The 26,618-nt window shown below is 57.5% G+C and overlaps 12 protein-coding genes across 12 annotated transcripts; 5 read left to right on the plus strand and 7 right to left on the minus strand.

Moving 5' to 3' along the window:
* Positions 1-212: 212 nt before the first annotated feature.
* On the plus strand, positions 213-2,184 carry PG998_006630 (uncharacterized protein; the record flags this gene model as incomplete). The annotated part of the gene is made up of 3 exons (XM_066873446.1): positions 213-324; positions 558-1,617; positions 1,686-2,184. 3 exons carry the CDS (start codon positions 213-215, stop codon positions 2,182-2,184), a joined length of 1,671 nt encoding a protein of 556 aa, XP_066729391.1.
* Positions 2,185-4,129: 1,945 nt separating this feature from the next.
* PG998_006631 (uncharacterized protein) lies at positions 4,130-4,785 on the minus strand (the record flags this gene model as incomplete). Its single annotated transcript, XM_066873447.1, has 2 exons — positions 4,130-4,492; positions 4,540-4,785. 2 exons carry the CDS (start codon positions 4,783-4,785, stop codon positions 4,130-4,132), a joined length of 609 nt encoding a protein of 202 aa, XP_066729392.1.
* Positions 4,786-5,916: 1,131 nt separating this feature from the next.
* PG998_006632 (SET domain-containing protein) lies at positions 5,917-7,157 on the plus strand (the record flags this gene model as incomplete). The annotated part of the gene is made up of 2 exons (XM_066873448.1): positions 5,917-6,842; positions 6,929-7,157. The coding sequence occupies 2 exons, from the start codon at positions 5,917-5,919 to the stop codon at positions 7,155-7,157; spliced, it is 1,155 nt and encodes a 384-aa protein (XP_066729393.1).
* Positions 7,158-7,953: 796 nt separating this feature from the next.
* PG998_006633 (uncharacterized protein) lies at positions 7,954-8,736 on the minus strand (the record flags this gene model as incomplete). The annotated part of the gene is made up of 1 exon (XM_066873449.1): positions 7,954-8,736. The coding sequence occupies one exon, from the start codon at positions 8,734-8,736 to the stop codon at positions 7,954-7,956; it is 783 nt and encodes a 260-aa protein (XP_066729394.1).
* A 1,255-nt stretch (positions 8,737-9,991) lies between these two features.
* PG998_006634 (uncharacterized protein) lies at positions 9,992-11,735 on the plus strand (the record flags this gene model as incomplete). Its single annotated transcript, XM_066873450.1, has 3 exons — positions 9,992-10,185; positions 10,269-10,843; positions 10,945-11,735. 3 exons carry the CDS (start codon positions 9,992-9,994, stop codon positions 11,733-11,735), a joined length of 1,560 nt encoding a protein of 519 aa, XP_066729395.1.
* Positions 11,736-12,019: 284 nt separating this feature from the next.
* PG998_006635 (uncharacterized protein) lies at positions 12,020-13,887 on the minus strand (the record flags this gene model as incomplete). The annotated part of the gene is made up of 2 exons (XM_066873451.1): positions 12,020-13,384; positions 13,438-13,887. The coding sequence occupies 2 exons, from the start codon at positions 13,885-13,887 to the stop codon at positions 12,020-12,022; spliced, it is 1,815 nt and encodes a 604-aa protein (XP_066729396.1).
* A 3,235-nt stretch (positions 13,888-17,122) lies between these two features.
* Positions 17,123-18,148, minus strand: PG998_006636 (alpha/beta-hydrolase; the record flags this gene model as incomplete). The annotated part of the gene is made up of 1 exon (XM_066873452.1): positions 17,123-18,148. The coding sequence occupies one exon, from the start codon at positions 18,146-18,148 to the stop codon at positions 17,123-17,125; it is 1,026 nt and encodes a 341-aa protein (XP_066729397.1).
* Positions 18,149-18,507: 359 nt separating this feature from the next.
* PG998_006637 (uncharacterized protein) lies at positions 18,508-20,139 on the plus strand (the record flags this gene model as incomplete). The annotated part of the gene is made up of 3 exons (XM_066873453.1): positions 18,508-18,692; positions 18,751-19,179; positions 19,233-20,139. 3 exons carry the CDS (start codon positions 18,508-18,510, stop codon positions 20,137-20,139), a joined length of 1,521 nt encoding a protein of 506 aa, XP_066729398.1.
* Positions 20,140-20,495: 356 nt separating this feature from the next.
* On the minus strand, positions 20,496-22,275 carry PG998_006638 (uncharacterized protein; the record flags this gene model as incomplete). Its single annotated transcript, XM_066873454.1, has 3 exons — positions 20,496-21,546; positions 21,621-22,037; positions 22,097-22,275. 3 exons carry the CDS (start codon positions 22,273-22,275, stop codon positions 20,496-20,498), a joined length of 1,647 nt encoding a protein of 548 aa, XP_066729399.1.
* A 513-nt stretch (positions 22,276-22,788) lies between these two features.
* On the minus strand, positions 22,789-23,283 carry PG998_006639 (uncharacterized protein; the record flags this gene model as incomplete). The annotated part of the gene is made up of 1 exon (XM_066873455.1): positions 22,789-23,283. The coding sequence occupies one exon, from the start codon at positions 23,281-23,283 to the stop codon at positions 22,789-22,791; it is 495 nt and encodes a 164-aa protein (XP_066729400.1).
* Positions 23,284-24,270: 987 nt separating this feature from the next.
* PG998_006640 (glycerophosphoryl diester phosphodiesterase) lies at positions 24,271-25,359 on the plus strand (the record flags this gene model as incomplete). Its single annotated transcript, XM_066873456.1, has 4 exons — positions 24,271-24,441; positions 24,519-24,698; positions 24,772-24,879; positions 24,934-25,359. 4 exons carry the CDS (start codon positions 24,271-24,273, stop codon positions 25,357-25,359), a joined length of 885 nt encoding a protein of 294 aa, XP_066729401.1.
* An 86-nt stretch (positions 25,360-25,445) lies between these two features.
* Positions 25,446-26,318, minus strand: PG998_006641 (uncharacterized protein; the record flags this gene model as incomplete). Its single annotated transcript, XM_066873457.1, has 1 exon — positions 25,446-26,318. The coding sequence occupies one exon, from the start codon at positions 26,316-26,318 to the stop codon at positions 25,446-25,448; it is 873 nt and encodes a 290-aa protein (XP_066729402.1).
* Positions 26,319-26,618: the final 300 nt, after the last annotated feature.

Here is a 26,618-nt window from a genome sequence, read left to right on the forward strand (position 1 = left end):
GTTGGGCCTTTGGGCCTTTTTTAGACAGCCCGTCAGCACTAACTAATCCGGCGCCTCTAGTCAACAAATTGGTTCAAAACCAATTCTACCACCGGCTCCGTTCCTGCGGAAACCGACCGACGAGATGATGGGGATGGGGGTTTGTAAAAACGCAGTCACGGCGCACATGATGTTGGCGGCTCTGCCCTTCAATTCCTACATCCTGTGTCGCCATGGTCAACATGAGACGCTCGGCGATAGTGTCGAGCCTCCTCCTCTTCGGAGGCGTATCGAGTACGGATCCCTACAGTGCCAAAAACTTCATACGGAGGACAGGCCATTCACGTGAGTCCAGCTACGAACCACCCACGACAAGTCGGGCATTGCTGATCCAAGTTTTTGGGAGAGGACAGTTGCGGTGATTGGGAACAATCTCTACGTCGATGGCGGCGAGGTGGCACAGTATATATCGCCCGGAAAGGCCGAGCAGAAAGCTACGCGACAGTGTATGATCATGACGCCTCCCTGCGCACCATCATCCTCGGCCTGAATTGGGTTCTAACCGGGTCTACCAATAGTCAACGATACGCTCGTCATACCGCTGGATCAAAGCTGGAGCAATGCAACCGTCCCGATCAAGGTCATCCCCAAGAATGCGCCCGTGTTCGACGAAGCCGCGCTATGGGTAGACGAGGAGCAAAACGCCATGTACATGTGGGGAGGCCAGGGCCCCTGGGGAAACGTCAGCAAGGAAAAGACGTTGTGGGGGTTCGACGCCGGCAGCCAACAGTGGGCGAAGAAGACGCCGTCCAACGTCGACGTCTTCATGAACCTGGCGCGCACCAGCCTGGCGGCGCGCACGACGTGCCGCGGCCTCGGCTTCTACCTCGGCGGCTTCGTGTCGAGCTGGACGGACCCGGCGGCCAAGACGGGCGACAACAACTTCCCGGCCCCGGGCCTGCTGACGTACGACCTGGCGCGCGGCGGCTGGGCCAACCGGTCGACGGCGGCGCTGAACGCGTACGGCACCCTCGTGGGCGGCGCGCTCGCGTGCCTGCCGCGCTTCGGCACCGGCGCCCGCGGGCTGGTCCTCGCGCTGGGCGGCGAGGTCGCCCGCCCCGACGACTACAGCCCCGTCAAGGCCGACGCGCTCGTCTCGCTCAGCAACCTCACCTTCTGGGACTTGGCGACCGAGACGTGGCACGCGCAGCTGGCCACGGGCGACGTCCCGGCGCCGCGCAGCCGCGCTTGCGTCGTCGCGGCCGCGGGGGCCACGGCCGGGTCCTACGAGCTGTTTCTGTACGGCGGCTACGACGCCGCCGCCAACAAGACCTTCACCGACGTCTACGTCCTCTCGCTCCCGGGCTTCGTATGGTTCAAGACGGGCGTCGACGTCGGCGGCGCCCCGCGCCTCGGCCAGGCCTGCGCCCTCGCCGGCGGCAGCAGCAGCCGCCAGATGATCGTGGTGGGCGGCGCCAACGAGGACTTGCCCTACTTCAACAAGTTCCGCGACCCCGACCCCTGGGCCAACGGCATCAACGTGCTCGACCTGACCGACCTAGCTTGGAAGTCGCAGTACGACGCGGCGGCGCCTTCGTACGAGCCGCCGGCTGTGATCAAAGACTGGTACAATGCCGGGTACGTATTGCGACGTCGCCAAGTTTCGTACTCTTTGAAAACTCACTGACTCTTTTTTTTGGGCACAGAAACCAAGACAAGGTGGCCTGGCAGTCGGACGCCGTCATGAAGCTGTTCCAGGGCGGTGGGAACAGCACCACCGCGCGCGCCCCCGACAACTCGCGCTCGGCGTCGGCCCACACCGGCGCTATCGTCGGCGGCGCCGTGGGCGGCACCGTGGCCGTCGCCCTGCTCGCGCTGGCGTTCCTGCTGGTGCGGCGGCGGCGGTCCAAGAACCAGTGGGCGGCGGCGCAGCAACAAAAACCGACGGCCACCGCGCCTTCGGAGAGCCACCTCCCGTCCCCGGCCGCGGCGACGGACGGCAGCTACAAATACCAGCCGTACGCGCCATCCAGCGCGGCGCCCGGGTTCTACGAGGCGCCAGGCGACGCTTCGCCGCCCTTGGAGCTGCCGGCGCAGTACGGCCAACCTGCTGCTACCCCTCCTCAGGGGTTTCCCGTGGTGCACCCGCACGGGCACAGTAGTCAGCAGCCCGGACGACAGTCGCATTTCTATGAGATGTCTTAGCTGGCTGATGTGTGACGATAGCGTATAATACTAATATATAGAAAAAGATTTAGATATAGACTATATAGATACCAGTACTGGAGAGTTCACTTCTGTATCTCTTATGTATACTCGCAAGTTTACCCTTGTGACTTATTCCTAGTCCTCTCCGCTGCCCATCCACACCGGGCGCGTGAAGTAACCTGCCATTAAAGCAGTTCCGGAAGGTCCTCACGCTCACTACGATCCACATAATGACCATGACGACACTCATAGCGGTCCCTAGGCTCTTGAAGGGGAGCGATCCTTGGCCAGCGTCGTGGTGGCAACCAACTTTGACCACGTGTGGGTAGGCAATGAAAGAAAGGCTCGTAACTCTAGAGTCTCGAGATTGATCAAATAAAGCCCATGTAGATGTGAGTAGTTATTAACATCACTGACCTCTGTCCATGTGTTACGTAAGTACTTCAAGGCAAAGAAAACCGAACTGTGTGCTTTTTTTTGCAGGCCGCACCAAAGTCGACCAGGGCATGTTTGTTCCCCATGTCTCCGCCTGCTCGTTCGTGCCGGAGTGGGTGCAACACCGTTTTGAGACGGTGGCGAAACGGTACAAACATCTGATGGCGAATATATGCTTTAAGATGAGTAATTAACAATCTTTGGGGTCGGCGGAGTAATTGTTCGCAGGGATCAGCAGCATAAATACCGAATCTGTATTTGCAAAATGCATATAACTAGCTGAGCCCAGTACTGAATTAATCACTTCTAATGCGGTTCTCGAAATGGAAGGTATTATGTTAGCACAGGAACAGAGAGTCGTAGTCGCCACTGAAGATGGGCATCGTCGCCCACTTGGTCAGGGTGTTGAGACGATAACTGCACAGCGAGGGGACAGGAATCTCTACTAATACAATGTAAACCCTTGGTCGTGTCCAACTCCGGGATTGTCGATAATCAAAAGGAGGACAGGGAACTCAACACCAGCAAACATGACATGGAAAAGGAGTTGATGGACGGAAGATCCAAGCAGCGGAGTGCTGGTATTGGACGATGGATGATAGAAAACAGAGCAGCGTATTCTGCTCGGCCGAGGTTCTTCAGCTGGTTCAAATAGATGTGGCAAAAAGGGGGATGTAGAGAAGAAAGAGAAGGCAGTGATACACATGTTATAGAACAACATCAGCTCCTTCCACTCTCTACTTTCTTGTACATAATACACAACCTAATGGAATCGGCTCCTACAGACCAGCAAAAAATTGATTCCAGCCTCCGGCGTCGCCCACGACTACCGACCAGGACTCTATCACCGTAGGTTCAGTTGCTATATACTGCGGGAGCTGTTTGTGTACCACGTCTCTTCCCCATAAGCTAGATGGGTCTGTTGTCTAGTCCGGCGTGGATTGCTCGAAGCTTCTCCCATCCCTGACAGTTCTCGAAGCCCACCAAACTTATTGGTGATCCACCCGTCACCTACCAACCCGGAGAACCCCCTACCACCCTAGTCTGTAGCTTCACGATATATTTTATCGTAACGAACAAATTTTCAACAGCGGCCTGACATGTGGGACAGTGACAACACTGTCTCATCACAACAGCGGACATAGCTCAGTTGGGAGAGCGCCAGACTGAAGATCCAAACTTCATCAGAATATCTGGAGGTCGTGTGTTCAATCCACACTGGCCGCATCATTACTTTTTGCCTCTGTAGCCAGCAGCAAGCAGCTCTTCTTGAACCTGAGAGAAAGAATCTTTGCTGAATATCTGAGAGAGATCATGAACAAATAAACGTGTGTGTGTGGTAGTCCTATTTTTGTTAAACCATCTCTCTAGACGATGGGTTCGTTTGTTAGTTAGCTTTATACTCTCAAGACACTCACCAGAAAGCTCACTTTTTGCTTTTTGCTTTTTGCTTCGTAGTTTTGCTCTTCCTAAACTAATTCCCCCGGCGTACACGTGTATGCTCTGCCTATGCCAATGCCGTGCATAGGCCCACGACACCACCAACCATGCAAAACGCCGCCCGCACCGCGTTCATCCTGGCGAACTTCCCCAGCAATCGTCGCACCTCCTCGTCCTCGGCCTGGGAAGAGCCGAGAGGCGTCTTTTCCTGAGGCCCGCTGAGGTCGGTAAACTGGTTGCCCTCGCCCTTGCCGGCGACACTGTCGTCCGCCGATCGCTGGCCCGGCCTGTACTTGTTGGCCGCCGCGGCCCGCACGCTCCGCACGCCCCCGTGCGCCTCGTTCTTCTGGATCAGGGCGAAGTTGGTGGGCAGCATGAGGCCCGTCACGGGGCCGATGGCGAAGTTGCAGGCCGCGGCCGCCAGGTAGCCCTGCGTCCCGGTCCCGGCCAGGATCCGGGCCACGAGACCCCGCCGACTGCCGCGGCGGGAGGCAGGGCGAGGACGCCTAGCACCGCGAAGCCGGTCCCCGCCGCGAAGGCGGCCGTGGGCATGAGGTGGGAGCCCCGGCTGAAGAGCCAGCGGACCGAGGGCAGCGAGCGCGACGCGGGCTGCGCCTGCAGCGTGGGGACGTCGAAGAGCGACAGGGTCGCGATGCCGCCGGCGACCATGAGCGAGGACGTGATGCTCAGGGTCTGCAGGACGGTGACGGTGGCGTTGCCCATGCTGAATGGAGTGTTGGATGTTGTAGGGATGATGGTTCTACGAATGAAGGGTAAAGTACTTGGGGGGCTCCGGAGTTTGTCAATCTTCCCGAACGGTGATGAACAGGCACAGGAGGCAACTGTGTATATATATTCTACATGCGCAGGCAATGCCACCAAGGCTTGAGTTATACGGCAATACAAAATGCCTATTGGCCTCTCGCAGTTTTCGGAATGGGCGAAGCCCGACAATGGAAACACAATCTCATCGTGGCTTTTGACGTCATCGACTTTGGGTGTTATGCTAAACAAAATAGACGTGCATCGCTTCAGACTACTACGAACTAAAAAAACGTTACCAGTGTATCTGGACGTAAACCTGACCTGGTTGTGGTGATATGCGCAGAACACCGTGGAGGAATACAGGCGCCTCAGATTGATTCGGTTTCCCCAGACGGAGTACCAGTGCCCCTTCATCGCGAGCGCCCGAAAGATTTCAGATTTGGACCAGATCTCGTTGATCACCTAAAACAATGGCGACAACCACTGAACCATAAGCTTTGCGGCGGACTTAGCTCCGGGATGGTACGTCATAGGGCGCAGTGTTAGTGCTTAGGGAAGCTGACGGGTTGCCGAATTTGTCCCGGTACAGACAAGACCCCAAGATTTGGCAACCAGCAGATCGACATCTCAATTTGGAGTAACCCGGGGAAAGCAGAAGGAGATGCTCTAGCTGTGCCAAAAAAGGATCCAGGTCACTCTTCTGTCCGTAAGCAGCCTTCCGGAATTATTGAAGAAATACGGGGGAAATCCGTGATTGATGGCCATGTGGTGTCAGGTGGGTCTCTGGGTCTCTGGGTCTCTGGGTCTCTGCCGACCGTCCACGCACCAAAAACCGCAAACTTGGAATCTAACGGGAATGACTCTCGCGCGTGAGGCTCTCTTTCCCCTGCAGAACACCGACATCCATTTGGTGATTCCGCTGCTTCTGGTCAGAAATCGGCCGGGAACCTGCCAGAAACCAACAACTCACTTTCAACATGGCGAACCCATGCAATGTCCGGTGAACCCGAAGAATGTCTTCCAACCGAAGAATGTCTTCCACCCCCAAATCCCCAGCACCCGCTGGGAACACCTGCGACTGCAGCAACCATGGCTTCGCAGGACCCCATCTCCGTCGAAACGGTCGACGCCACCGCCGAGGAACTCTCAGCCCTCGTGATCCATCCGCACGAGGAATCCGTCACCAAGTGGGCCAAAGTCTCCAAGACTCCGGCCTCTGGCTTCGGCGTTTTTGCTATCCAGGACATCCCCAGAGGGACGCTGATTGCTGTCGAGACTGCCGTCCTTTCCATACCCAACGTGCCCGACGAGGAAGCTGCTATTGAGTTCTGCGCAGCGCTGCACAAGAGCACTAAGCCCAATCTGGACCGGCTGGAAAGTCTCAGTCTTGACCCCCTTGCCTGGAAATCCGTCAGCGGGGACGCCGTCCGCTCGAGGATCTGGCAGTGGTGTCAGGACAACCTCGGCACCGGCGTGGACGGACAGCGAATGTCCCACCACGAACTCAGCGTCGCCGTGGACTATACCTGCCGGTGCTACGGTATCTTTCTCACCAACAACCTGGAAACCGGCAGTGACTCTGGACGCGGTGTCTATGCCTTCTTCAGCCGAATGAACCACTCGTGCCGACCCGACATCTTCGAGTACTTCAACACGAAAACCGGGGAGTTGAGCATCCGCGCCATCCACGATATCAAGGCCGGAGACCAGATCCACTCCACCTACGTCGATCTTCTGCAGCCCCGGAAGAAACGCCAAAAGACCTTGGAAGCCTGGGGCTTCATGTGCCAGTGCCCGGCCTGCGCAAACCCGGCTTTCGATGCACTGAGTGACCGCGCCGTCGAGCTGGACGATATGCTAGAGGAGTATATGTATTACCATGAGGACTTCTCGTCCGATACCGACGACGACCATGAGCCCTTTCTGAAAGGGCCGGACGAGGCGTTGGGAGTGGCCCAGGAGCTCATCCAGATCATAAGGGATCAGGGAATTTATGGCGAGTCCCTCTTTCACACGTACGTGGTCACAGGAAGTCCCATTCCGGTCTCCGGTGTGGGTCCCAACATGCATGGCAGAGTATCATTACTGACACCCGAAGCAGATACTGGAACGCCTCTAAGCTTGGTGTCGAGGTGGATGATCTGCAGCTCGCCCTCGATTACGCCCGGGAAGCGCGCGAGATTGAGGTTTGCTGCGTCGGGGCCGACGGCAAAATGTCCGACGAGGACCCGGTCGAATGGATCGGCTATCTGGAAAGCCAAATCGCACACGCCAACGAGGAAGGGTTGCTCACTGCCAAATTGGCCCATCAAGGCCCTTCGGTCCCTTGAAGTGTCCAAATCCCGGGGCTGCAAACGATGATGAGATCAGCAGGAGGTGGATTGGGAAGGTGGGCAGGTGGGAAGAATGTTCAGCCTCGATCGACGAGAAGAGTCATCCAACGCTACGAGCGGCGTAGCACCAAGAGCATGACCAATACGCGTCCTGCTACGCCGCCTGCGCAGTGTGCCATGGAAGCCTGGGGCCTACCTAGGGTCTTCACGAGGAGCGCTAAAGCCGAATGCTACGGCACTTGTTTTATGGGGCATGAAAAACAGGGCTGACCACCACGGCAGCCGGCCGAGGACCCTGAATTTATCCCGGCAAGCGAGTCAGTACTACTGTAACCCAATCATTAAACTTGTTTGGTTCACGTATCGATATCAAGATGAGATCATGCTTATGTGGCGGTTTGGTCCCCTACATGATTGAGTTGGCCTCGCGGTTTGGCCTCACTCGCAGGCAATGGGTAACCGAAATCAGGTTCCGAACACGTTGGGGTAACGGGTTCTTGATATCAAAATCCGTGTTTAGCTGAGAGACCAAATCGAGCATCTGACCTCGCTGTAAACCTATAAATCCCCGGTGCACTCGCTCACATGGGGTGTAACAACAACCATGCTAATATCGCAACCAAACTTCGTATCTCTCCCACTCCGAACTTGAATTATACCGAAATCCCTTGTATAATACATTCCCCGTGATTTATAGTGAGATATTTACTCCTCACGCCACGCCGAAAGCAAGATAACCAAAAAAACCCACAAAACCGAAAAGAATGGAGTACGGCCGGCGGCGCTCCGCCCGCTACAGCGACGAAAGCCCCCGCGGCACCGGTCCTCGTCCTCGGCGGCCACGGAAAGCACCCGCGCCCACGACGGCAAAGAGCACTACTACCCCTACACCACCACGACCCACCGCCGCCCCGTCAGCAGCAGCGACAGCAGCGACGGCGACCGCCCCGCATCCGCGAGGAGCGGTACTACTACGAGCTGCCCCGGCCGTCGCCGCCCAAGGACGACGGCTGCTACGTCCACTACAGCGGAGACCAGCACGCCGTCGCGCGGCGGCGGCCGGCCCCACATGCCGCGGCAGCCCTCGTACGCGGCGGAGCCGGCGGTCCGCGTGCGGCGGCAGAAAAGCGATCGGCGCGGGACGGGCGACGAGGACAAGAAGATCAAGCGGCGCGCGATGGAGAGCGCGATGGGGGGGTTGGTGATTGATCGGGTGGTGAACGGGTCTAGTAGCAATAGTCGTAGCAGCAAAAAGCGGGGATGAAATGCGAAAGGCGGGAATCGAAACGAGATAGGACGGACTAGACTTAACGAGCAACTGGAATTGTGACTGTGATCGCTGGGGGTTTGCGGGTGACGATCGGCCATGGCAAGATGTGCGTATAGAGAGAGCAAGCAGCATAATCGCGTGTAATATAATGCCCGTTAAAGGCTTGAGACTATAACACAGTGCGACAAGCACCAGGACCGGTGGCGCAGCGGTAGCGCGTCTGATTCCAGTCCAGAAGGTCATCCGTTCAAATCGGGTCCGGTTCAGCTTTTTGCTGTTTTCGGGGTCGGCGACGATTCTCTTCATTCTTTGCCAAGCGAACTAGCACTCAACGTCGCCGACCATCTGTAACATGGGAAATGGGCCCTGTTTTCAGCTCCGCGGCTCTGCGGGTTCTGCTGCGGGACGGACGAGAGCAGAGGGGCAAATTGCTTACTGTATCACGAAGACTGCCATGCTGCATGAAGTTTGTCTCTGGCGGAGAGTCTCTCGACAGTCAAACAGTGGAAGACTTGCAATGCAGATGCGCCGTTGAAACAAGATGCAAGATGCTTTTCGCTCGCTCAATTCTGCCGTTGCCACTCTACTGTACAAGTGGCTATGTGCGTGTCCAGCCGCCGACTGGTTGTCGAATTTTCCCTGTCAGAGTCGAGGACCCAAGTTCTAGCCGCATCTGCCCCTTACCGTCCGCTGCCAATGCCGCTACTGATCCAAGTCTCCACTGCTGGTCCAACGCTCGGAAGCGATGCCCGTGTTGCCGCTTGCTCTAGTCTGGAGTGATCGTAAGTGAAAGAGACTGGATAATGGGTAATGGAGGGAGCGATTTTGAACGACGGTCATGATGCTCTTCCGGCCCAGTGGCGTTATCAATGCCGGCAGTGATGACTGTAGACGATCGGTACTTCATAAAGGGTGCTGTCTTTATGGCGTCGGTAGCCTGGTCGCTAATGTCTAATGCGACTTCGGTGGTTTGGATGCCATGCCTTCATTGGTGCATCGCATCACCACAGGGGGTTCACTGCATCGTGCCGGCCCTTTTGTTCCCCAATCAAGTGAAACTGCGTGGACGTGCTGATGGAAACACCAAGCTATGCTGCTGGCTGCACAGTAATCTGGATTCCTCTTTTTGCCTTCTAGCGAAAAAGCAAATGCGACAACACCTGCAAGTACGGGACCCTTTGGGGGCGATCGCAACCCTATCTAGACCCCATCGAGACATCCCCGGCAGCCGGCTGCTGGCATAGCTCTGATCCCAGCACTCATATACGAACCCCGCATGGGTTCCAAGACATTCGGGAGCTTCTGCGTTACCCACAGAGCAAATCTAGAATCTGCACAGGCTCCGACGTCTAGTGGCTTCAGGCGGAACTCGCTGCGGGTTCCAGCAATTCCATGTCGGGTGCTATAAAGCTCTCATCATGGCCGCGGCGTGCGCTGCTGCTGCGAGCCAGGCGCGACCAATGTTTGCCAAAGACGACCACTCGACACCCCCATCAAACCCCTCTGGCCAGGGCGACTTCGACATAACCTCGCGTCGAACGAATTGATTGCGCCCCTCAACATGGACCAAGAAGTCAAGAAGACCGGCGGCGTCGGCGCCAACGAGGCCGAGATGCTGGCCTCGCCCACGCAATCGGCCAGCCCGTCCGAGGAGAACCTCGCCATCCTGCAGACGCGCACGCAGAGGCTGTTCAACAAATGGCAGCTCTTCGCCCTGTCGCTCATGTACATGAGCACCTGGAGCGCCGTACCCACGTAAGTCAGCAGCCGCAGCCGCAGCAGCAAGCCACTTTCTCTCCGGGGACAGGGACTAACGACTCGTCGCGTCATCGCTCCAGCAACATGTACTACGCCATGTACAACGGCGGCCCGTCGGCCTACTTCTTCAGCTACATCGTCATCGCCGTCGGCGCCGGGTGCCAGGTGGCGTCGTTCAGCGAGCTGGCGTCGATCCAGCCCATCGCGGGCGCGCAGTACTACTGGACGTACCACTTCGCGCCGCCCGGCAGCCGGCGGTTCCTGACGTGGATCCAGGGCTGGGTGACGTGGACGGGCTACGTGGCGACGTTCGCGAGCAGCGTCAACTTCGGCACCGCGGTGCTCGAGGGCATCGTCGAGCTCAACTACCCGGACTCGTACGTCGTCGAGGGCTGGCGCACCACCGTCATCAGCCTCGCCACCCTGGCCCTCATCACCCTGATCAACCTGTACGCCTTCCGCGCCGTGCCCTGGATCGACCTCTTCAGCGGCGTGCTCAACATCCTGCTCTTCGTCGTCTTCATGGTCATCTTCCTCGTCATGGCCCCGAAGAACGGCGGCGAGATCTTGACGCAGACCAACGTCTCGTCCGGTTGGTCCAACTACTATGCGTCCAGCCAGATAGGCTCGCTGTCCAACGTTTGGCTCTTCATCGGTAAGTTCACTTTTCCCAACCCCCGTCATGGAGTTAATCCACCGCCACCACACACAGTAAGCAAGTTGAGAGTGTGCTGATCCACCGCCGAATCGACGTAGGTTTCGAAGCCGTGATCCACATGGGCGAGGAGACCAAGAACGCCAAGAAGATCGTGCCGCAGTCGCTGTTCTGGTCCATCACGGCGGGCATCGCCATGGGCTTCGTGACGCTGGTGGTGACCATCTTCTGCATGCCGCCCGTCGAAGTGATCCTGGACGCGGCGAGCCCCGTCATCGCGGTGCTGCTGCACGTGACGCGGTCGCAGACCATGACGACGGCGCTGGGCGGGTTCCTGTACTTCTTCAACGTGGCCGCGTCCATGGGCAACATGACGTCCGTGTCGCGCCTCACGTGGGCCTGGGCCCGCGACGGCGCCCTGCCGCGCTGGCTGGGCCACGTCGACGGCCGCTACCGCATCCCCTTCCGCGCCGTCTGGGTCACCAGCCTGCTCGTGGCGCTGCTGACGCTGCTCAACCTCGGCAGCGCCACCTACGTGGCCCTCGGCGCCATCACGTCGCTGTCGAGCATGGCCATGTACCTGAGCTACGCCGTCGTGTTCGCCGTCGTGCTCCACGCGCGCTGCCGGGGCGCGGGGATCGAGCGGGGGCCCTGGAACCTCGGCCGCTGGGGCCTGCCCGTCAACGTCGCCGCCCTCGTCTACACCGTCTACGTCATCGTCTGGCTGCCGTTCCCCCAGACCACCCCCGTCGACGCCTCCACCATGAACTACAGCGGGCCCATGCTGGCCGCGGTGCTCGTCCTCGCCGGCTCGCTGTGGATCTTCCGGAGGAACCGCTGGCCGGGGCCCAATCGGGCCGTCGTGGACATTGCGCTGAGGGCAGAGGACTGATCATGATGGGTATTTATTTGGATAGTTAGTAAATAAAACTTTGGAAATTGTCCGTATATACTCTTTTGGATTGATATCTCCCCCTCTCCTTTCTTATGATCAAAACTCCGCACCAAAATTCCAATGCCAGTAGTCCCAATGCTGGAGGCAAATAGGAGAAAGAAAAGCTTTAACTCGGGATCTAAAGAAGGGCCGTTTATCTTTCGTCCGGTAGTTTACTAAGAATGGACGAGGAAAGTGTTGTTAGCTATCAGGATCCCCTCGTTCTTTTGTTTTCTGTTTTATCACATGAGCCGTTTTGGCATTCGGTGCGGTAGCGGATCGGGGACACTGTATCTGCTAGAAGCGTACGACTCAATGAAATGGGTATTTCGCCACTCGTCGGGCGACGACGATCCGACCATGGTGGTCCGGCCGCTTTCTCCTTCCTCTTCCATCGAGATGGCCGAGTGGCCGGTGCTGCTGCTTGTGCTCTTCGTCTTGATCGCCTCCAGTGTCCTTACCTTCAGGGAGTGGTGCGCGACGTCCTCCAGCGGGATCCCGACCGTCTCGTCGCGCCCGCGGTGCTGCTCGGGCGGCGTCGGCGGCCGCCGCACCCCGTCCAGGTGGCGGCGGCCGCGCTCGCTCTTGGGCTCCAGCGAGGGCGCGGCCCCGGGGTCCCGGCGCTTGTCGGCGTACGTCGCGATGGCCTCGGAGATGCGGCGCGCCAGCTGCGGCAGGAGCAGCGACTGCCCGTGGTCGCGGTCCGGCAGGTACAGCAGCTCGATGTCGCCGCGGCCCGTCCAGCCCGTCCACGTGTGCTCGAGCGCCGCCAGGTCGTTGCGCGACGTCTGGTCCGCGCGCCCGTAGTGCATGTAGCTCGCGACGGCGGGCCCGTTGAGCACGCAGTCGCGCCCCGCGACCACGGCCGTCGTGCGCCGGCCCGCCAGGTCCTCGCGGAACAGGATGTGCTCGGGCCAGTGGAAGCGGCGGCACACGGTGTAGGCGATCATGGGGTCGCGGCCGGCGCCGAAGTCGATCTCGATCTCGGGCGTGACGCGCCCGCGGCGCCGCGTGATGTTGTACGCCACGTCGGGCAGGTGCAGCAGCACGGCGACGGGGTCGCACAGCACCAGCGAGTTGATGCGCGGCCCCACCTCGGGGTGCTCCAGCAGCGGCCGCGCCATGAAGGTGCCGTACGAGTGGCCCACCAGCACGAAGTCGTCCATGCCCTGCTGTTGGACGATCTGCGCCACGGCGCGCGCGAACGCGGCGGGCGGCACGGCTTCCGGGCAGATGCGGTTCGAGGCCGGCAGGATCTCGACGGCCACGACGCCGATGTCGGCGGGGATCGACGGCAGCCACGTCGCGTACGTCGGCACGCCGATCCCGATGCCGTGGATGAAGAGCACGGGCCGGTGCGTCTTGGAGCGGTGGGGGCGGCAGAAGTAGCTGATGTCTTCGGACGCCGACGCGCGGGGGGCGAGCAGCGTCATCGGCCGGAAGGGGAAGACGGAGAAGAAGGTCCGGCGCGGCTGCCGATAGAATGTGAAGCCCTTGATCGCCAAGTAGGCCCAGCTGGCGACCTCGGTGAAGCTCATGAAGAGGTACCAGAGCAGGGGGCGGTGGTACATGACGACGGGGTCGAGGTTGAGGCGCATGGGCATGGCCTCGGCGCGGCCGGGGGCAGGTCGATGCCCGCGCGCTCAGCGGCCTCGTCGACGTACTCGTCGAGCTCGGCCCACTCGTCGGGGGCGAGGTCGCGGCCCTCGGCGGCGAAGAGGGCCCAGGCCAGCCAGTCCTTGACGTTGTCGCGGTGGATCTGGTCGAGGTGCGCCATGCAGAACCACTTGCGTATGAAGAGGCGCACGTCGGGCACGTTGCGGAGGATGTCGGCGACGAGCTTCCGCCGCTGCGCCCGCGTCATGGGCGTCATGGGCATGCCCGGCCGCTGCAGGCGCGCCTTGAAGGGCAGGAACCAGACGAAATACCACAGGATCTCGACGGCCCCGTAGGCTTCGATGGCGATGGAGACCGGGTGCGCGATGCCCGCGCGCCCGAAGGCGAAGGCGACGAGGAAGAAGTAGACCAGGCAGCCCAGACCGACGTAGGTGACGGAGTACTTCATGCCCACGACGGCCATGTAGGTCCACCGGTTGTGGTCGAGCAGCATGTTGACGATGATCTTCTTTGTTTGTTTCCAATTAAGGCTCGACGGTGAGATGGGAAATTAATGCCAAACCAATCAAAAGGGACCAGAATTTTGGAGTCCCCGCGACGGAAGGGTGCATCATGTTTTTAATAGCTCGCCGCAATGCTGCGAGGCGACTTCACAACTTGACAGGGGCGTATGAGACGACCCTTGGCCACCGAAACCTCTGTGCTCTGCATTCCCCGTGCGTGGGAAGCAGGGCCGAGGTTTAACGTTGTGATGGAATCCGGGTTAAACTCCCGATAGAACAAAAGAAACAAATTACATACGCGTAACTTTACGAATGTGGTATCTGACAACGACCCCTGGGTCTGATCGCAGGACCGTTGGTTTTGGCCCCAAATTGTATTCGAAACGGCGCTCACGAGCCATTCGGAACACTCCCTCAGAGGCAGGCGACGTAAACCCTGTTGGTGATCCGATCCGTGGATTACCACCAAGTGTGGGGAAATTCGGATAAGGGGCCGTGCCTACTCCCCAATATCGATATCCTGTAGCACTAGATGTGATATGATACCACCATATTCCAGTATGGGTAGATCCACAATGCGTACTCGGCTGCTCGGGAGCGGAGAGTCACAATGTGCAGAAGGATATCGACCCGTGGCGGATATGGCACTGCCTGTTGGCCCCAGTTTTCGAGGCCATCGTAGCGCACTGCCCAGATAAAGAAGAGATCAGATGCCAGCAATTATCGGCCGAAAGGGAAACGTAACTATTCTGAAACGGGAAAGACAGCACAGCCGAGCCCACTCGAAAGCCTTCTTCCCAGTGGGCGGTAGGGAATCTGGCAGCTGCGAATACGCCAGTTCGGAATCGGTTCCATCCAATAGTCACACATTGCTTGATTCGTGACTCGAAGTACACGTATGTTACTATTGGTCGAGTGATTGCCGTTCTTGTCTTTTGTGGTCTGTTGCACGCGTCAGTCATGAACCTCGGCAATAGATGTGAGCTGCGCAGCCATTGACTGCGTTTGACTTACGCGAAAGCCTTGACGAGCAGCAATGAGGTACGGATACTGGGAGTCAGCTGTAAGTAATGTCGCTGTAAGAAAGACCGACCTTAATGAGAATTTGCGACGCCAAAAGTTGACATGAAACATGTTACGCTTGACATTTCGTCCGAACCCACTTGCGGCTGGCATTCTGGAGTCCATTGGGCTCGAGAAGTATTGTGCGAGGTCATGATGCTGCGACATGGTTACACCCGCTCCCTTGTGGGCAAGTGTTTCTAGCTGTCAACTGTTGCGCCAGCAATATCACATTCATAGAGCCGTAGCTACTGCCGATATCAATAAACAGCTTACGTCCCCTCTGTGAATATGTGTAAGGGGCAACTGAAGGAAACTTACCATGACAATAGCGTATTACCCGATGCTCACAATGTCTTACGCATCAAGGTGAATCTGTAGGTAAGATACCTGATTCTGTTAGACTTGTACAGTCCCAAACATCAAGTTGTTTAGAACCAGCCGTACTATCGGCGTCCGGATCTTGTTAGTGTTATCATCATGAGTCTAGTGAGTTGTGCGAGAGGCAGTGTTCAAATCTGACTTGTCCTTGCGACCACAATCGCAGGTAAGCTACACTAGGCGAATTACGATTGATGGCGTTCTGATGGTTTGTTCAGTACCTGGAAGTACAGAACCCACAGCGGTAAACCTAGAGGCTCTTCAGCGGGGGAACCCTTCTGACAAACTTTGCCCTCGCCCAAACGACGCCCCAAGCCACAGCGAGGCCCGCTGAAAACGCAAAGTACAAAAGCCCAGGCCCACGACTGCGTTTCGAATTGCTTCTGTACTTCTGCCTCACCCCATCCCACATCATCTCCCCCAACAGGCGTCGGCAATGACGGTGATACCAAGCCGATTCATTTGTCTGGTATGGCAAATGACTGGGAATCCCCTACAAAAACTACAGGCAGTGACGAGTCATCTCGAACTCCGAGCCACCGGTTGCACAAAACCACATACCGCCATATTTTAATCTTCCACCCATCTTGTGCGAATGGCGATCTCTTCACCGAAGACGGTGACGTCCAAGGGGCTGCACTGGGCTCGATGTTACTTCTTCCCCCTGAACGCAGATGGCCCCCAAAGATCTCTTCTTCACGCCCTGAGCGAACCGAAGAACGCAGTGAAAAGAAAGGGTTCGGCGTCGTCTGGAGGCAGTGTAATACCAGAGACACCGGGGATGCCCAAGCCGAAGAGCAAGCTCAAAGACTCGGCCCCATGAGAAAAAAGAATGTTGGAATTGTCCTCGGAAAACCACGGTGTGGCATCCTTGAACGTATCCGTCAATCTCCCACCTTTCGATGAGACTACCGACCATGGAAGTAAGGCCGGAGCCTGTTCATCTTCCTTGGTTGTTCGTTGGGATTGTTTATGAAGAAGAAAAGAAGAAGACAGGAAGAGATCTGAGGGCCGGGGAGATTAAATACTCGAGACTTCCTTCAAAGGCTGCATTGGTAGTTACTCGAAAACGCGTTGGATTGTTCATGTTTCGGGGAACAGGCCCAGAGGGGATGACGTGCGGAGGGTATGTTGGCGAGGAAGTCGCAAGAGAAGCCGATGATGCGGCGCTTGATCTGACCCTCCCAGTGGGAAACCGCGCCATTGGGTTTTGTGGATGATGACACGACAGGACACCGCGGCCAGAGTTGGTTTTTCTCTGCGAGAAGGAAGCCCGAGTGCGAAGTCTTGACTGACACAATATCACACCCTTCTACTTGCGTCACTGCCGTGCGTGCTAAAGTGGGCGACCGGAATGGCTTTCTTTTGGTTGTCTCCTTCCCGGACCATTATACGATGCCCAAACACCCACTGCGAGCATATGCGAGCATTCCACTTGGCTGCGACAAAGTAGCCGCGTCCCTTCGGTACATTTGAACGCGAAGTCGCAGCTGATTTGACCTCTCACGAAGCTCGAGCCCCTGTGAAAGTGTACGGACCCCCTATTCTGGCCAGCCTGTATGGTTGGCAACATCATAGAATGAATAGAGTAAGAGACGATGAAGGGCGGTGTTGATGATTATAGACATATATACGTATGCAAGTTCATTGCTACCATCTACGGATCGATATAATGATATAATGAAATCAGGGCTATGAATTTTTGTCGAGGTCCTTTCTCGTTGAAAACGACGATTGCAGGGGTTCCGGGGCAGGTAGAAGCGTAGGTAATCTATCAGGGGTTTATTTGTACAACACTTTGTCCAACCAAGTAGTAACCTCCTCCCACGTCTCGTCTTGCGACTGTAGTTGCCTTTTCCTCCATTCCTCCACCTTAATCCGCACCCAGAAGTGCGTCCACCCGTGGGGCATGTCCTTGGCGCACCAGTACTTGACCCCCCCCTCCTCCCAAGGCTCGGCCATCCGGCCCTCGTCCGCCGGCCGGCCCGCGAGCTTGCACGCCGTCAGGTAGCCCTCGCGGCACAGCATGTCGGCGCCGCCGGTGACGAGGCACAGCGGCTGCGGGATGTGCGCGCGGGTCGCGTAGTAGGGGCTCAGCAGGCGGTCGCGCAGGTCCTGGCCGGGCGCGGGGAAGCCCCACTCGGCCAGCGTCTGCGTCGGCTTCATGTCGTCGGGCCCGCCCCACGGCATGGCGGCCGGGTAGGCGCCCTTGGCCTCGCCGGCGCGGTCGGCCAGGGGCTGGAAGGCGACGAGCGCCGCGATGCGGCCCTGCAGGGCGGGCAGCTGCGCCACCGCCAGCGCGATGCCCGCGCCCGCCGAGAAGCCGCCCACGACGACGCGCGCCGCGTCCACGGGCAGCGAGCCGTCGCCGAGCGCGTCCGCGACGGCGGCCGCGACGTCGTGGATCGCCGTCGGGAAGCGGTGCTCGGGCGCGCGCCGGTAGCTCACGGCGACGACGACGTAATTGTGCCGGTCGGCCAGGAAGCGGGCCTGCGCGTGGTCCATGTGCGGCGTGCCGACGATGAAGGCGACGCCATGGATCAAAACGAAGAGGGGGTGCTTCTGCCCTTCTTGGTGGCCGGCGGGGATGAAGACGTGGTGGCGCAGCATCGGCCGCGACGGGTACGCTTTGATGCGGTCCGGCTGCTGGGCCGCCCAGAACTTGCGGTCGCGGATCTTGAACTGGAAAAATAGGATCTCGCAGAGGTAGCGGTAGGCTATGGCACACATGAACCGCCATATCCCCTGCAGTGTCCCAACCCGTGGCTGGTGGGTCAGGATGACGGGGGAATTCTTGTTCGATGACATCTTGTCGTTTTCGTCTCTTTCAGCTTATGCGATCAATCACCAAATCTCAATCATGAGAACTGTAGCATGCCTCGTCTGATATCACCAGATCTATCCATCAACAAGTTGATACTTGAATAGTGCTTTGGGGCCTTTTGGAAGTCGAGTTTTGCTACAGATCCTTCAATCCTTCAATTACATTGTTTGATTATATGCATGAGATGGCGCCACCCCTTGCCAAGATGCTGACATAATACCTCAACAGCATATACGACTATAGTGTGTGGGCACTCAGGGAATATTCACATCATCTATCCGGCAATGCGAGCTTGAAACCCAAGATACGTGCAATACGCCAAGCCTAGATACCAGAGCAAAATATGATTCGAGAAGTCATTGTCGGCGTTGCGGCGGTTGTGTTACTGGCCTATGGTATCGAGTTTGTTTTCGCCTGGTTTGACGACCCGCGAGAGCCACCGCGAGTAAAGCCAACCATCCCCATTCCGATCCTCGGCCATGTCATAGGTTTCTTTCAGCATGGGTTTGCGTATTACGATATCCTCAGGTAAGTTGTCTCCTACATTCGAAATGAGCAGTTTTTGAAACCGGGGTGGCGAATATAGCAAGCAGAACCCCAATGTAGAGTTTTACACCATTGGTGTTCTGAACTTCAAATTCTACATCACCCATTCCCCGAGAATCACAAATCAGTTGGCCAAGTCGAAGGTCGTGTCCGTGAGGCCATTTCTGCGGAGTGCGGGCAGGATCCATGGAACGATCAGTGAGGAGGCGTACGCCACTTTCGATGGCCATCTGGCCGATCATTTCAGTGACCGCACCAAAGATGCCATGGCCCCTGGACCGCACATGGACGAACAGAACTTGCGCATGGGACAGGAGTCCGTGGTGGAAGTCGACACCCTCTTGAGTGGCAATCGAAAGGAAATGAAGCTCTGGGAATGGTCTAAAAACGTCATCATGCAGGCCATGGGTGTCGGTCTGTTTGGACGCGAACATCCGTTCAAGGACAAGGAAATCGCAGACGCCATGTGGTACGTCCTCAGACTTAGGAAGCTGGACTTTGTCGCAACTGACACGATAGTAGGACCTGGGACGAACATAGGTCTGGGCACATCTTTGGATTTGATCCCACTGGAAAAGGCTATGCCGCACGGGCGAAAGTGATGGAGGCCATGAAAAAATATTTGCAAAATGTCCCCGAAGATGCGTCACAAATGCTCCGAGAACGCCAGAGAGTTGTGCTCGAAGGTGGCATCGGCGAAGAGGACGCGTATAAGCTACAGGCCACGCTGAGCAACGCCTACTTCAACACCATCCCAACTTTGTACTGGACCATCTACGAGATCTACTCCAGGCCAGCGCTTCTGGAGGCGATTCGCGAAGAGATACGAAACAAGGCCTTGACCCAGGTGGGTGAGGACTTCCATCTAAACATCGCCGCGCTCCAGACCACCTGTTCCCTGCTCCTGTCGGCGATGCAGGAGACACAGCGGATCAGGCACGCCCAAGTCGCATTCCGCATGGTCCTCGAGGACGTCACCATCGACCGCTACCGGCTGAAGAAGGGCTATCACCTGCACATGCCCGCCAAGCCGGTGCATTGGGATCCCTCGATCTGGGGCGCCCACGTCAACCACTTTGACCCGTACCGGTTTGTCCCCGAGATCGAGAAGCGACCCGCAAGGACCCAGAAGATCCTCCCCAGCAGCTTCCTCCCTTGGGGCGCGGCCCCTTGGCTGTGTCCGGCCCGGCAGTTTGCCGCCACGGAGATCATGATCATCATGGCGTTGCTGGCGCTCCGGGTCGATCTGGCGCCGGCCGATGGCAGCGGTTGGGACCACGAGCCGCCGCTGAAGAAGGTGGAGATCTCGTCCTTGGCCCATCCCAAGCTGGACGCCCCTTTGCGCATGAATCCCCGGCAGGATGGCGTGGGGAACTGGAAGGTTGAAATAGGAAAGAGCAAGGCTCGGATTGTGCTGACGTCTGGCTGAGAAAGGCAGAACAACCATAGTGAACGGATGTTTCCGTGAAGAATGCGATAGAAAAGTCATGATATGATTCAAGTGCAGATTTCTTAGAATCCGTCTGTTATTCTCAGCATATACGAAGAAGAGAGAAAACCAATACCATCTTCAGTGACACATGAAAGCTATAAAATGCTTGACCGGTAGCATACATACTGATCTACAATGGTGTTTTTACGCAGTGATATTTACATCGCCTCTCTGCTAAAATCGGGCTGGACAAGTTTCTTTCTGAAACAGACACGTTATGCATATTATGTAAAGATTCACAATATAAATCATCATCCCTATGCGTCTTGAGTATGCTAGTGCCACATCCCTCGCTAGGCTCTTCCGTCCGTCGCCAACTCAACCCGACGCCAGTGGGATTCGCGCACCACCCTGCCCCAGCGCGACCCGCCACCGTCCCGCGCCCTCTCGCGCCGTGACGCGGACCCGCACCTCCCGCTTCGGCCGCGGTACGGTGGCCTTCTCGAACGTGCGCGTCTCCGGGTCGCGCTCCCAGCGCCCCTCGGCGTTGGCCACAGCGCCCCCTTCGCCGCGACCGGCGTCAGATCGGCCTGCAGGACCAGCAGCGCCGCGACGACCAGCACCTCGGTCGACGCGAACTGGCGCCCCGGGCACGTGTACGGCGCCGTGCCCCACGGGAGGAAGCTGTTGGGCCGGATCTTGCCGCTGCTGTTGGTGTAGCCGCCGCCGCCCTCGGTCGTCCCCGCTGCTGCTGCCGCCTTCTCGTCGACCGACGACTTCGCCGCCGCCGGGGGCGGCAGGAAGCGGTACGGGTCGAACGCGGCGGCGTTGGGGCCCCACAGCGACGCGTCCATGTGCACCGACTGCACGGGCATCTGCAGATAGTGGCCCTTCTTGAGGAGGAAGCGGCCGTCGAGCAGGGTGTCCTCGGTGACGAAGCGCGACGCGGAGCGCGCGTGGCGGTGGCGCTGCGTCTCCTGGAACGTGGCGAGGAGCAGGGGGCAGGACATCTTGAGCGCCGCCAAGTCCAAGACCCTCGGCGCGTTTGCCTTGTTGTCGTTGGCTTCCGCGCCGTCGTGTCGCACCACGGCGTTCGAGAGGATCTCCTGGCGGATCGCTGCCAAGAGCGCCGGCCGCGAGAAGGCTTCGTACAGGGTCCAGAAGAGCTGCGGCAGGATGTTGTGGTACGTGTCGCTGAAGAAGGCCTGCATCTTGGCGATGTCGGGCTCGGCGAGCCCGGCCTCGCGGAGCGTTTCCTGCCGCTCCCGGATTATGAGCGACACGTCGTCGGGCATGTTGCGGAAGTACTCCTGAAACGCTTTGCCGACTTTCGCACGCGCCCTGAGGCCGGTACCGAGAACATCGGCGCCGACTTGGTGGTACGGACGGTATTCATCCCAGGTCCTGTGATGAGTGATTTCCATCGGTTAGCCCGACGACAATCTCCTTCACGATTATCAATTACGCAATCCACTCACCACATAGCGTCGACCAACTCCGGGTCTCGGAAGGGGTGCTGTGTGCCAAACATGGCGATGCTCGTGACCTGGACGGCGACGTGCTTCGCCCATCCTAGCAAGCCGGTCTCTCCCTGGCGCAGCAGAGCCGAGACCTCGCGGTTCGACTCCTCGGCCATGCGCAAGCTGATGACATCAATGGCGGGCCCCGGGGCCAGGGCCAGCTTGCTCCGGGTCAGCCAGGGCCCCAAGGCATCGGGGAACAAGGCGTGGGCCTCTTCGCTGGCACCGGTGTGGATCCTGTTTTCGATTGCCCAGAACGGCTTGGTGGAAAGCGATCGCGTCTTCTGGATGATGTTGGTGAGTCGGACCACATGGGTAATGTAGATCTTGAACCCCAGAACCCCGATACTCCAGACTTCGTCGTCGGTCTGTTGGCTGCCAAGCACGGATGTCAGTGTGCCCCCATTCCTTGGCCCTTTCCCCGGCTGTCTTACCTTAGAATGTCTATGTAGTCGAAACCATAATACATAAAGCCCAAGACATGGCCTATGATGGGGATCTTGGGTGATATCCTGCGAGGCTCACGCGGGTCGTCGCGGAAGGCGAAGAATCTGTCCACGCCGTAGGCGGCGACGACGACGCATGCGACGCCCACCAATATCGCTTGTAACATCTTGAGTATCTTGTTCTTTGATGGTGGTTGATTCGTATGCAACTCGTAGCAAGCTTACCTTTGCTGGTGGCATTGAGAAGCTCATGTGGAAGTTCAAATCTCCACCGGGCGGGACTTGCAGGTAGCAGCACGGAGATGGTACCCCTCTCCGCCTGTCTCCTGAGATGGAAGGATTGAAGGATCCTATATAAGAAACCCATCACTTCTCAGATTATGGCAGTCACCGCTTCAATTCTTTCACGAATGACCTTGATTAGGTTTCAACGGGCCAATCATATACAAGACGTCAAATATCTATTGATATTGTCTTTAAGATACTGAATTTCCAAATCGGCAGCAGCATAGCTTTCTTTCACTATATCGTATGAGGACTACATAGAAATATAAAGCAACACATATCATATGAGCTCAGAAAAAGAGTGTGTGCTCTGGCCACGCCTACTCATTTATGTGATTCGTGACCCAGGACCTCGATACACTTGCCAGCTGCATGGGCTTGGTCTCCGCTCCCCATCACAATTGCACCGGGCTCACCCTTTCCAACGCCGCCGCATCGTCGAGCCACAGCTGCAGCTTCCGCCGCAGCAGATCCTGCTGCGACTCGTACTGCTCGTACGTCGCCACGAGGTGGTTGATGTAGTGGACGGCCCGATCCAAGACGACCGGTTTCGTCTCAGGTTTGCCCGGCGGCCCCGGCGGCGGCGCTTGGGAGGCCGACGATGTTCCCGGCGGCGGCGGTGGCGGCGGCGAAGACGAAGACGAAGAAGAGGCGGCGTGGGAGAGTGGTGCTGCTGTGCCCCCGCCGAGGGATCGAACGTGTTGGAGGCGGGCATCGAGGCCGACAGCTGCTGGATCTTGCTGTTGAGCACCGATCGGTAGCGCTTCTCCACGGCGGCGTGGGGGCGCGGCCAGCGGTTCGGAGGCGGCGGCTGGCGTGGCTGGCGTCCTGGCTGCTGCGGCTGTGGCGGCGGCAGTGGACGTCTCTCGCCCCCTTCGCGGTGAAGGCATTGGTCCTGCTTTTGTTGGTCTGGTCTCCGTCGCCGTTCTTCTTCTCGGGTCGGTTGTTCGTGTTGCCTCGGTTGCTGCTGCTGCTGTTGACGCTGGCGTTGAGCGCTGGATCGCGTGTTCACTGATGGCGGCCTTCTCGTCTCCTCGTAAGAATCCTCCTCTTCGCCCCCTACCATGTCATCGTCTTCATCATCTTCGTCGTAGCCACCATCAAAATCGACGTCATGGCTTTGATCAGCCCCCGTGGAAGCAGATGGATCAATACTAGAGGGGGTGCGGGTTCTGCTGTTCGTGACGGGTACGCTTTGCTCCAACCCTGGATGGCGGTGGTTCTGTTGGGATAAGGCGGGGTCTGAGTGATAGTGTCAATATGTAGCCGTGGCTTTGCTATTGTGGATGTGGTTACACGCACCAATGTGGACGCTTTGGTCTTGCAACAGGCGTGCCACTCGCAAAAAACGCTGCAACAATTCGAAATCTTCTCGTGACACTGCATCTCCAGACTGGGATTGGGAAAGACGTCGTGTAGCGGAAGACATCTTACTGTATTACCGGTGGGTTGAGCTAGTACAAGCAGATTATTGGAAACTTCTAAGAACAATGAGCAACGAGGAAAAAGATTAGGTTGTGGAAACACCTATGATCTCTTGGCTCCGGCAGGGTCTGGCGGGAGGTGGGGGTGGAGGTAGATCAAGTCATACCAACAGGGGATGCGGATGGGGAGTGTGTGTGGACCAGGGATTGGGGATTGCCAATTTTAGAAGCCGCTGACAGAATATCGGAAGGGAAGAGCCGGTGGGTGTTAGACCTAGTATCTTACGTGAGACGGCTGATGGGCAGGTGGTGTCACTGTTGCGTGTATGATCCTTCAATCCCTCGACAAGGATGGCCGTTATTGACCTGGATCTCTGTTTCAGTTTTGAGCAGTAGGTTGCCAGCATACTCGTGTGTGACTTCAGTAAAAATGACTGGCTGACATCAATCACTATGGCTTTTCTCGAGAAAGGCCAGTTCCCCCAGGTCATTGGCCACCGGGGCCTCAGAGGCGCGCATCCCGAAAACTCCATGGCGGCCTTCCGTAGTGCTATCGACGTCGGGGCCCACGCCATCGAGACGGACTTGCATTTGTCCAAAGATGGGGTGGTAGTCTTGTCCCATGTTTGTCTAGACCACCCACCCCCTTTTCCCGACCAGACTACTACAGGAAACCATCTAACGTGTGACGCAAACCCAAGGATGCTACGCTCCGTCGCTGTTTCGGTGACCCTCGCAAGGTCGCCGACTGCGACTGGAGTGAACTATCCATGCTTCGTACGTTAAGCGAGCCACAACAACATATGTGCCGCCTTGTTGAGTTGCTGGAATACGTAACCCAACCAGAACTTGGGCATGTTTGGTTGCTGCTTGATATAAAGGTGGGTTATATGTCTCAAGATCATGCCACAATGATGTTTGCTGAAAGCTGTGTTGCGTTCTGTCTACCTACAGCGAGATGATGCCGCCGACGAGCTGCTTAAAAGACTTTCCGCGGCGTTTGCACATGTCCCTTCGCCATCAAGGCCATGGGAGCAACGGGTCATACTCGCTATCTGGGATGTGAGTCGAGTAGGGGCCCGTAAACCACCCACATTATCTGACCTGGTTGGCTAGGCACCATGGCTAGCTGCTTGTACTCAGTATCTCCCGGGCTTTCCCCTGGCTTTGACCACACCCTCACCAGTCTATGCTTCTGCAATGCTTCCCATCCCTGGATTGCATATGAGTCTACTGAACTACTCGTTCAGCACGAGGCGAGGCGCGAATTTTCGCGACGAAGCCACGAGCCTGGGGAGAAAGGTCTTCTCGTGGACTGATACTGCCCCGGAGTGGATGGCATTGAGTGTGGAAAACAAAGTAGATGGGGTGATTACTGACGACCCAGAAGGGTTCATCAGGCTATGTGCACAATGGAAAGATGAGGAAAAGAGACGGAAAGCACGCAAATGGACGATGTGGGAGGCGGTGTTTTGGTTGGGAATCAATGCCAATGTTTGGATTACAGAAACGATGTCTCATCTCACGAGCAACTCCCTGTAAGCACGAGTGGCCGAGTTACTAGGAATATGAAGTTTGTTTTGTCAATAGATAGATAATATACAGCATTGCACATACAAATCCAACTTCTACGACGTCGTCTTGTCACTGACCCGCAGATGAGGCCGGATGCGCCCATTCGAGTACCGCCGGATGCGCCCGCAGCTCCCCCTCGCCACGTGTGTGTTCCGCGCCGTGGTGCGGCTGAAGACGGCGCCGCAGTGGGGGCAGCAGCAGGAAGGCCGGGCGTGGGACTTCTCGCGCAGGTGCCGGCGCAGGTTGCTGCGCGTGGTGAACTTGCGGCCGTTGCATCCGTGTTTCCAGCAGCGCAGACCCCCGTCCCCGTCGCCGCAGCCGTCTGCTTCTTCAACCGCGGATTGCTTCGGGGCTACCATCGGCACAGATGATAGCGGAGCGGTGGAGGATGGGCTGGCGGGTGGTTGGAGAGGGAATGGCGGCTCTTGGGGATTCGAATAGGGTGGCGGGGCCTCGTCTGGGTAGACAAACGTGTCACTGCTGTCGCTGCTGTCGTAGTCTCCGTCCATTTCGTTATACAGCCGTACTTTGTCTTGAAGATTCCCAACCTCATCGTTGCGGCCGTCATTGTAATGACCATGGCCAGAATAAACAGCTTTGCGTTCATCGATGGAGGTTCCTTGGCCATGCGATGCCTCGCTTTCATATTCATCCGTAATCATATCCTCGTTATCGCCATCTGATGTTTCGGCATCATATTCGAACTCATCATCACTCTCTTCGTCCTCGTCGTAACTTTCAAAATCAACCGTATCGGGTAAAATCTCCACGTATGGACCTCTCGGTGCCTGGGAGTCACTTGGAGCCGACGGCGGGTCAACAAGAACTCGAGATTGGAGAAGCTGCATGGTTCGCATAACGCGTTGGAAGAGCTCCAGGTCCTCAGGAGAGGCGACCCCCATTGCCAGATTGGTTTGGCCGTCCATGTCTGGGATGGCGTTCAAGCAGGAAAGGGCTTCGAGAGGAAGAAATAGATAGTATCAATTGAAAACCCTCGTATCTAATTGCACTTGGTCCTTTGGCGGTTAGAGCTACCCCGGAAGATGTGGTGCCACCCATGCATTAAGGAGGATGTAACCTTGACGCCACTGCTTACTATCAGCTACGGTGCACCGAGGCAGCCGGCACTTACCTTGGAAAAGAAGAGTGATCGAAGGACAGCCAACATTAGGAGAAAAGAGAACCGAAATATGCATGAACCCGAGAGGAATTGGAACACCAGCCTG

Source organism: Apiospora kogelbergensis, assembly GCF_038363985.1.
Source record: "Apiospora kogelbergensis strain CBS 113332 chromosome Unknown utg000005l_segment0_segment0, whole genome shotgun sequence".
NCBI lineage: Eukaryota > Fungi > Ascomycota > Sordariomycetes > Amphisphaeriales > Apiosporaceae > Apiospora > Apiospora kogelbergensis.